General features: G+C 42.6%; 1 protein-coding gene across 1 annotated transcript in view; it reads left to right on the top strand.

Moving 5' to 3' along the window:
• Positions 1-8,810, top strand: part of osbpl8 (oxysterol binding protein-like 8) — an 85,276-nt gene extending 76,466 nt beyond the window's left edge. Inside the window, 6 exon segments of the mRNA XM_042078471.1 lie at positions 1,275-1,411; positions 1,886-2,071; positions 3,774-3,930; positions 5,573-5,678; positions 5,856-5,961; positions 6,251-8,810. Coding sequence (XP_041934405.1) covers positions 1,275-1,411; positions 1,886-2,071; positions 3,774-3,930; positions 5,573-5,678; positions 5,856-5,961; positions 6,251-6,383 — 825 coding nt within the window. The 3' untranslated portion in view covers positions 6,384-8,810.
• The last annotated feature ends 1,378 nt before the right edge of the window (positions 8,811-10,188 follow it).

The raw sequence follows: 10,188 nt of genomic DNA, 5'->3' as shown, positions 1-10,188 counted from the left end.
GAGTTATGCAGACATATACCGTAAAATAGATTGAGTGCTTCAGAAATTAGTCAAGTCATCAGTAACTGACATATTACAAGTGTACACATACATAGTGGCACTGACAGCCAGCTTGTTAGGAGTTTTGAGAGCCAGTGAAACACTCCGTGTGGTTGGACAAGGTCCTGCATATGGATGCTGTTGTGCCTCTCTGAGTGGAATGCTGAGAGCCAGACTGCAGTGCTCTGACATCACTCTTTAACAAAACACTGCAGTTATGAACGCCAGCATCAGATGAGTGGCCGTTGAGTCGTAGAGAGCCTGGCTTTGTGATTGAGACGGAGAGAGAGGTGGAGAGACAGGAAGAAAGATGGTGATAGTTGTGAGGGCAATTATCTCATAGACATAGACATAGGGAAAGAAAAACGAGAGAGAGAGAGAGAGAGAGAGAGAGAGAGAGAGATGGGGGGAGAGAGAGAGAGTTATAATATTATGCTCCACCTTCCCTCATTGAGGTGGCATCATCATCCATCATGCTGCACTTTCATGCCTCTCTGGCCTTCCTCGCTAAACACAACTACTCTCCGTTTGCACTTGGCAGCCACGTCTGCCTGCCGATGGCATAACAATAAGCCAGTCCCGCTTGCGGAGACGTAAACTGTGCTCACACACCCAGCGATGCCATCTTTACAGTTTCATCACACCCAAGTCACTCTCTCCCTCATGTTTTTTTTTTTGTTCTCAAAGGGTCATTAACGTTTTATCTTTGAGCTTAGTGTTCCAGCCAGTGTTGCAGTTTTTTTTTTTTCCATTGATTTTGAGGAAATGGAGAGTAACAATTGAGAATTTTCAACCTAACCTGAGGTGTTCTGAAGTGTTTTTGAAGTGTTTGGTTGGGAGTTGAGTGCTGTCATGAGGGTTTGAAGATGGAGAAAGGATTTCAATGCAAATGAAGTAGCACCGTTGGATAACACGTCATTCTCTTCAACATTTTTCTAACAGCTCTGAAGTGTTCTGACACTGCAGGGAGACAACTTTTTTTAACAGAGACCTCTCGGTGTGATTCAGGCAGACCTGTACAGAAAAAACTTCATGAATTTTGATTGCAAGGTTACCCTGTCAGTAGCTAGGAGGAAGTGTCTGAAACGGCAAAGATGTGAAGACTTCAAAGTAGATAAATAAATACCGGTACACTTTTACTTAAGGTGTGTGTGTGTGTGTGTGTGTGTGTGTGTGTGTGTGTGTGTGTGTGTGTGTGTGTGTGTGTGTGTGTGTGTGTGTTCTGGCCCTTACAGGACAGTGAGATCTTCATCAACGATAAGAAGACGGGGGAGATGGAGACCTTCTGGAACCCCACCCCGGAGCTGCGGCAGAGCCGGCTGATCCGCTGCACCGTCGCCCCTGAGGAGCAGGGCGAGTTTGAGTCCGAGAGGTCAGTCTCACGCAACTGGATATCAAGTGCTTGTTTGTTTTTTGTTTTTGTTTTTTTTTTAAGTTTAGAACCGCAGTTTTTCATATTGGTCTCACCAGACTCTCGTGTGCTGCAATAGAGAGGCAAACATGTTTGTTCAAAAAGCATCCAGTGAGACCAAGTGAACCTGTAAAGAGGGTTAGACCGCATAATGAAGTATTATCTTCATTATAATGCATAGATTACCTCAATCCCAATCTCCACTTTGCCCCTGTCATATTAGGCTCGTACAAGACTCGTTAATGACCTGCTTGTACACACACACACACACACACAGGCCACCTATGTCCAGCTACTAATATGCCAGTCATTAGTTGAAACTGAAAAGGTGTCTTCATCTTCAAAAGAAGCTGGTTTTCAAAGTTGCCAGAATTCAGTGTGTGTGTGTGTGTGTGTGTGTGTGTGTGTGTGTGTGTGTGTGTGGCGTTGGCGCAGGTTGTGGCAACATGTGACGCGTGCCATCAACAACAAGGACCAGACGGAGGCCACCAACGAGAAGTTCATCCTGGAGGAGGCGCAGAGGAAGTCGGCGCGAGAGCGCAAGGCCAAGTGCGAGGAGTGGAACCCCGCTCTGTTCGAACAGGACTCCATCACGGGAGAGTGGCACTACCGCTACGCAGAGTGAGTGGCACAATGTGACACACACACACACACACACACACACACACACACACACACACACACACACACACATACACATATGTACAGCATATACGCAAACAGATTAAATACATGTTGGGAACAAACTAGCATCTGGCCAATGAGCAGTGAGTTCATCAATACTCATTCGTCATGATTAACAAAGCCTGCATAACAAAGGACAAGCTAAGTCAACATTTGCAATCATTTCTGTGACTAGAATATCTAGGCAGGTAAATATCTGACATCTAGTGGCAATATTAAGCATTGCACACAGATGCAAATTGACTGCAAAGGCAATGCACCAATACACACAATGGAGTGCATGGGTGAATTAATATAAATAGTCCTTAAAGGTAGAGTTTGTTCCAGTTTTGTGCTGGGTCATTGAAGACCATTGGGCCAGCTCAGCAGGTTCAGCTCAGAGTCCTGAAATCAACATAGATAAGCATTGAGTGTATTTCACTAATTTACGGATTGGGATAAATGCAGAGACCAAATTTCCCTCACGGGATCAAAAGAGTATATATACTATACTTATACTTTACTGAAAGCACCATAGATAAGCACTGGCTATTGATTAAACCTTGTTACAGAGCTCAGTAACTTTCCACTGGGCCCAGGGCTGAGAAACCAGAGGCCAGTGTGGAATGCAGACCACGAGCCAGCCTCAACTGTCCCATATTAGAGACTGACCTCACTAATGCCTCTGCATCCACATTCACATAGAGGTCAGCTCCCAACAGAACACAACAGAGGTTTTTATAGGAGTGAATGAGAGGTCGAAGTTCAAATACCAGATAGACATACAGCTGAATATGAAGATGAGCTGTTAACTTGCTGTTGATGTTGCTGTGTCTTGCTCAAGAACAATTTTAGCTGAAGCCTGGGATTTTCTAGTCTAGTTGCTAGGCGACTGCAAAATCATGCAGTTGAGGCGTCAGTCCATCAGTTCATTGTGATGTCAAATGATATGATGTGACTGGACAGGAGGCTTTAGCAGGTATGGTGCATAAAAAGTGGAAACCTCCAAGGGCTTGATTTTAGATTATATTTGTGAAAATGACAACATCAGTTTCTTTTTTTGTAGAAACTTATTCGTAAAACCCAACAGAAGTTAACATCTTTTTTTCTATATAGAAAACATTTATGGCCTGTTGTTAGTCACTCCTAAAATGGTGACTCAAGCCTCCTCACCCCTGACTTCAACTAATATGTTCATTTTACTTCTGGTCAGAGCACTTGAAATGGGAATTTTAATTGTAGCCATTCTGTTCATAGTAATCTTGAAATGGTGGCAGAGGTCCATTTGGATTATGAGCAGACTTAATCCTTATCAGAACATCTAATCTGCCTCTGGCACGCATTATTCATCATGGGTAGTGTGAGGAACAGTGACACCTGGTGGATATGCAAAGTACTGTTATAAGAGAGAGTTGAACCAAACATATAAAATGCCAATTAACATTGATGCAAAACTGTAGAGCTACAAAACTCACTACAAATCTAATCCTGCATTTTTTAATGTATTCATGTGCTCAAATTCTTACCGGCTATATAAACACGTTTTATATTTTTGACTCATTAGTCCTTGATTGAGCTGTTAACTTGTTTATTGTGGCTACCTTTGATTTACAGATATGCTATTACTTACTCACCCTTCCTCTCTCTTTGTCTCATTCAGTACTCGGCCGTGGGATCCGCTGAACGATCTGATTCAGTTTGAGAAAGACGGCTTGATCCAGTCTAAAGTGCGCCACCGCACCCCTATGGTACGTTCTGGCAGTGTTATTAGTCTCAGTAACCAGGGGTCGCGGAGGGACAATTGCAAGTGCCAGCAGGTAGGTTAGAACCCAACCCACCCCACCCCACCTACTCATTACCCACTCATCCATCCATCCATCCATCCATCCATCCATCCATCCATCCTCCGACTGACACCTCTTCCTCTTCCTTCCACCCAACCCCCATCCCTTACTCCTACCCCCATATCCCTTCTTTCTTTTCTCCTCTTTGACCTCCCATCTTCACCCCCTCCCCCCATCTCTCCCCATCCCTCACCGCCTTCGCTTCTGTCACACCGGCCGTCTTGGTCTCGCCTGGCTGCCTGCACCATGCCACCGCCCCCCTCCCAAAAATAAAAGACCAAAAAAAATAAAACAACAAGAGAAATAAAAGCTAAACATCCAACTAGAAAATATTCACCAAATTCAGAAAAGATTAAGGGAAAAAAAAAAGAATAAAAAAATAGAAACAGCCAACCCAAACCAACGCCTGCAACGCCTGGCACCTGCTCGGCCAATCCCCTTTCACCAGGCCCGGCCGCCATCTTGTCTCACCGCCCACTCTCTGTTTGCTGTTGTTTATTCAGTTATTTATGTGCTCTTTGGTTTGTTTGTTTTTCATCAAAGTCTACTGTAATTTTGTCTTTGTTGTTGTCTTTGTTGATTCTGAGTTGTTTTGTGTGTTTGTTGGCCTTATGGCTACTTAATTTTCCGTTGTTAAAAGTTTGGAGTTGTATTCATCTTTGTCCTTTGTTTGTTTGTTTGTTTTGTTTGTTTTTCAATACCTTTGTTTACTGTTTGTTGTTTACTTTGATGTGCTCAGCTTAAGTGCTCGCCATATGTGCTTGAATGGCACTCTTGCATGCTTCACTGCATTGCAGTATTGATGATAAGCAAAGCATGCGTGTGTATTGTAACCTATTGCCTTACTTTAACTGTATTTTTCCCACCTTGGATGTTTTTCCTGTTTAGACTTTGCTGAGCACCTTGCATTTGCACTAAATGTATATTTTTCATATTTTCAACGTACAAACACCCTGACTTAAGATACTTAAGTATGAAAGACTGCGATAAAGGCTGTTGATAATTGAGCTCAATAAAATTAAACCCTCTCTTCCGCGTTCCCGAGGCAAAGCCTTGATTAGCTTGAAAAGTTTATGACTCACTCCAAGTCACCATGTTTGTTTTCCCAGATACAGAGCCAGGTGACTGTTACGGCACTGTGAGGAGCTATTTGAAATTGACAAAAAAGTGTATGGATTAGAATTGCATACCGCTCCTTTAATTCAAATTTTCGTATATCCACTTTGCACTGGTCATTTTAACTATACAGTGTCCAAATTGTAATCTTAGGCATTTTAAGTCAGATACACTTGAACTCATGAACATTGTATGACTTGTTTTTTAGTGTTTGTTGTGAGAGAATATGTGTGTTTGTGTGTGGGAGTGTTAGTGTGTGTGTAAATGGATGAGAGTGTAGTGTGTGTAAGGTTGCATGAGAGAAAGAAAGAGAGAGAAAGAGTGTGTGTGTGTGTGTGTGTGTATTTGAGTGTGTGTATTTGAGTGTGTGTGTGTGTGTGTGTGTATGTGTGTGTGTGTGTGTGTGTGTGTATTTGAGTGTGTGTGTGTGTGTGTGTGTGTGTTCGAGTGTGTGCGCGTGTGCACCTAACTCAGGTGTGTTCATGTTACCATCCTCCAGGTGACGGGACCCAAGCGGAAGCTGAAGCAGGCTGATAAGCCCAAGAGTCCAGAGAGCGGCTGCTCCTCCCCAGAGCCTGATCGACAGGACTCCTCTGGCAGTGAGAGTACGACACACACACATACACACACACACACACACACACACGCAACCCATTTAGTGCATGCACACATACGCAAACCCATCCTTTCAACATGTCTACGTTCACACACACACACACAGATGTGCAGCGATGTGTCTGTGTGTGCTTTTGTCTAACATACAGTATGTGGTCTTGTGACAGGACACAAAAGCAAGCACAACAGCCGGTTAAGGAAAAAAGGAACAGACCTCAGTGAACTTCAAAGTGCCATTGAATCCATAAAGCAGACGCAAGAGGATATCAACAGGTAATCAAATCGACTCCAATCCACAGTTTTGTATTTCCTGTAGTCTCAAGGTCACATGTGCGTCCTGTTGACTTTCTAGCCTCAGACATTTTAAGATGCAGTATCGGGTCCTGTCCAAATAAAGGCGAAAAGCGCAAAGAAATGTAAAAGTCACAATGATCCTTCTGTGTCTCTCTTTGGATAAGACTATAACTGTAAATTAATTGATAAGTGCTGTTGGTTTCATACGTACACTCTAAGATACATCTCTAACCATTGGTGTGTTTGTTTGTTTCCATGGCATTGGCAGGAGTGTGAGCACGCTGCGTAGTCGGGCAGCAGGCCATGGGGCGTCGGAGGGAGGCTTCCTCCAGCAGCGAGACTACCTTATCATCTTCTTCCTCATCCTACTCCAGGTCTTCATCAACTTCCTTTTCAAGTAACGGCGGCAATGGACGCTTCAGTCTCTCCCTCTCTCACACGCACACACACACACACACACACACACACACACACACACACACACACACACACACACACACACACACACACACACACACACACTCCTGTACATACACACAGAGCTGTGGTCACACAAGCGTCTGTCCCAAATCCCGCACTCATTCACACATACTCTCACTTAAGACAGACTGCTACCAGGAGCAAGGATGGAAGGAAGGAGAGAGAGAGGAGAGAAGAACGATTAGTGTCTTACCTGGAATACTTCTTTCCCTCTTTATCTTTTTATTTTGTCCTCCCTCCCTCCCTCCCTCCCTCCCTCCCTCCCTCCCTCTCTCCTGGCCAATGTGGAGTGCGCAATCCTTATATTCCTCATACTTCTCTCTCTGTAGTTGTTATGAGGTCAGAGAAGGAAACAAACTTATTATTTATTGTTTTTTTTTTTTGTTGTTGTTTTTTTTAATAAATAAATTAATAAACAAATCGTCATCAACATGGGAACACTCCACGCCTTTTCCAAAAGTTGCTCCCAGTGGATGACCCCCTTAGCATCTGGAGCACATCTGACCAATCAGATCCCACCAGGAAATGAACTGAACTGAGCTGGACTTCACTGTGGGTGGTTGGATGTCTTTTTTATTATTATTTATCTCGTCTTGGACATCACTCCAGTCTTTATTACGGTTTCTCATCACAGGATCCACCGCAACATCTGTTAAACACCAGGATGCTTTTATCTTTGGCTTCTTCCTTGGTTCTTTTATTTTTTTAACACATTGCTGATTTTAAAAAAAGAAAACTTTATTACGATTATTATTACTTGATTTGTTGTCATGTATAGTCTATACTCTTATTTGATGTCTAAACTGCTTTAAAGGAAGAAAACCTTTATAACGGAAAGTGATTTTAAAAAAAAATAAGATTTTGTATAATGGGAATTAAACAGCAAAAAAAAACAAAAGAGAATATCTTTTGGGAACAGCTTCATTCACAACTTCATCTCTTTGAGTATCGTTTTGCATTTTTTGTCTCACTCTGAATGGGGGGAAATGCTCATTATATCTCAGCTGTATGAATAAGCATGTACAGAATGGAAACCTTTGCATTACACACTTGCCCGTGCCGTTCTGAACCTTTAGTCCTCCTAGACAATAGACACCTTGGGGAAAGAAAAAGAAGTGACTTTAATTTTGTAGTAGATGTTATTCTCTTCCTGAGAAGATGATTAGACGTAAAGTGGAGAGCCAAATACAGTATATAGACTATAGAGAAATAAGTCCTGAAGACTTCCTGTAAATATTACTTGATTTGTTTTTTGTTTTTCGTAGCAGGTGTGTCTTGTTTTTAATGTTTTTGTTTTATTTTGTTTTAGATTCAGAGCTCTGTCCGTCTCTGTCCTTCATTATCCATGTGTCTTTGCTCAGTGGGCCTCTCTGTATGTGTGTGTGTGTGTGTGTGTGTGTGTGTGTGTGTGTGTGTGTGTGTGTGTGTGTGTGTGTGTGTGTGTGTGTGTGTGTGTGTGTGTGTGTGTGTGTGTGTGTGTTTGTGTGTATGCGCACGTGTGTGTGGGTCTGCGTGGGTTTGTACATAATGTGAGTGTGTGCACGTAGTCGCCTATTTGTCTGCTTACTGCTTACTCTATGTCAAAATTAAGCCAGACGATTTGAATGTGGTCATAATCACTTTAACGACAATTAACAGACAACAGTAAACAACTGTGCCTTTTAGCTGAGGTCCAAGAGTTTTGGGGGGTGGGGTTAGAGATATCACATGGGGGAGTGGCTTAAGAATGAAGGAGGAGCTTTTCTTTTCTTCCATAATATGACTGGACGTGCCATAACAAGCCTTAGATGAGTGGTCCACTTGGCGACTGTGGCTCTCTGTCTGTCACTGACAAGTCTGTAGTGCTGCCCTGTGTGTGAGTCTATATGGCTGTGTGTGTGTGTGTGTGTGTTTCTGGAGCTGACTCCTGCCACTGATGCCCTGGAGCTCTCTCTTTCTCTCTTCTCTCTCTCTCTCTCTCTCTCTCTCTCTCTCTCTCTCTCTCCATATCTCTCTTAATCTATATCTTTCTTCTTCTCTTCTCCACTGTGGCACCAAACTAAGGGAACAACTAATATGTCGGCTTTGTCGTTCTCATTTGATGTAAAAGAGCATTTTATTTTTACTTTCTTTTTCTATGTCACGTTTTTGCTTCTAGGGGTTAGTGCAACGCCTATTTTTCCAGCACCAATTTATACACACAAGGTAATTATCTTATTGTTCTGTGTCGTTCATTGTCACAAAGGAGACTCTGAGAATACGGAGCGACACCTCTCTCCCCACACATCCGTATTTATTTGTAATAATAACCTGGGGATGTGTTGTTGTCATATGTAACATATCACAAAATTAAACAGTGACATCCTTTACCACCTCATCCTGCCTGGTCATTTATGGGGTGTGTTTTGTACCTCTGTCTGTCGTGTGTGTGTGTATGTGTGTGTGTGTGTTTGTGTGTGTGTGTGTGTGTGTGTGTGTGTGTGTGTGTGTGTGTGTGTGTGTGTGTGTCCTGTTTCCTTTGGGCTTTAATTTAAGTGATGGCAAAATTTGCCATAATTTAAATTAGGGCCCCAAAAAAAACAAAACATCTTTAATAACTGGCGAAACCTATTGACTGATTTTACACCATGAGCAAATTCCTAAGCACTAACTGCAGTGGATAAATTCAATGCTGCTGCCTCACGCTACACAATAGCTTCATTCGACCCAAGAAACTTTTCTAACTGGCCGACTATGCCCTTTGCCTATCTTTTAAATTATTACTGTATACGAGTTCCATTCACAATGGTAAAAGATGAATGCTCAAAATGCCATGTACAGAACAGGTTTGAAAGAAAGCTGGGTAAGAAATATGGGATTTTGGGGGGAAAGAAAAGAGTAAACATTAGTTTTGCTGAGCACCTTACAGTAACTCACTTGTAATGTCAATCATCAGGTGACACTAAGCGTCAGATGTAGCCCGAGTGCTGAAAGCGCTTGTGTCGGTCATTCCATCAAACACATGCGGTTGATTTGGAGCGTTAACGCAGCGATAAGCGGTGGAGTTTATCATGCGCCAGACATTTACTTTGAATATCTGTGATGTTTCATAACCTTAAACCTTTTCACCACGCCTGAAGAAGGCGATGTAATTCACAGCTCTGCAGAACTTGCTAGAAGAAAATAAAAAGATGGAATGGTTATGCATTGTGTGTCTACAGCTGTCCATTGGAGGGCGCTCAAGTACATTAGCAGAAGGGGATGTGCAGACTCATAGGCACTAATATACCTGACCTGATTTAAAAAATAAGATGCAATATAGGCAGAAATTATTTACAGTGTAATTACATAATATGTAATATATGCACTTGACAATGCAGTAAAACAGTTTCATTTCTCGAGAGATCTGCCATCTCAAGCGGCTTCACATTCAGTAGTCTATCAAGGCAAGAGGGCACAGCAAGGTATTAGGAAGATATATCCAGCTTCTAATTCTCCACACAAACTGTGTGTGTGTATGTGTTTGTTCCTTCAGAACATTTTTTATCACTTTGCTATAATAACAAGCAAACTGGTGCAGACAGACAGTGATGACTAATTCATAGTCACAGTGAATAAATTGGCTGTGTCGATGGGAGAGCGAGAGACAGATACAGAGACAATGAATTGACGCGAGGAGAAGAAAAGGGCCAAGCCTTATCGTATAACGCAGCTTGCATTTCAAAATCAGCGCTTTTGTTTCTTTGCCCTCCAAGCCCACACCTTGGA

Source organism: Alosa sapidissima, chromosome 22 (genome assembly GCF_018492685.1).
Source record: "Alosa sapidissima isolate fAloSap1 chromosome 22, fAloSap1.pri, whole genome shotgun sequence".
Classification (NCBI taxonomy): Eukaryota; Metazoa; Chordata; class Actinopteri; order Clupeiformes; family Clupeidae; genus Alosa; species Alosa sapidissima.
Note: the sequence above shows the minus strand (reverse complement) of the source record. Positions and strands in the feature narration are given on the sequence as shown.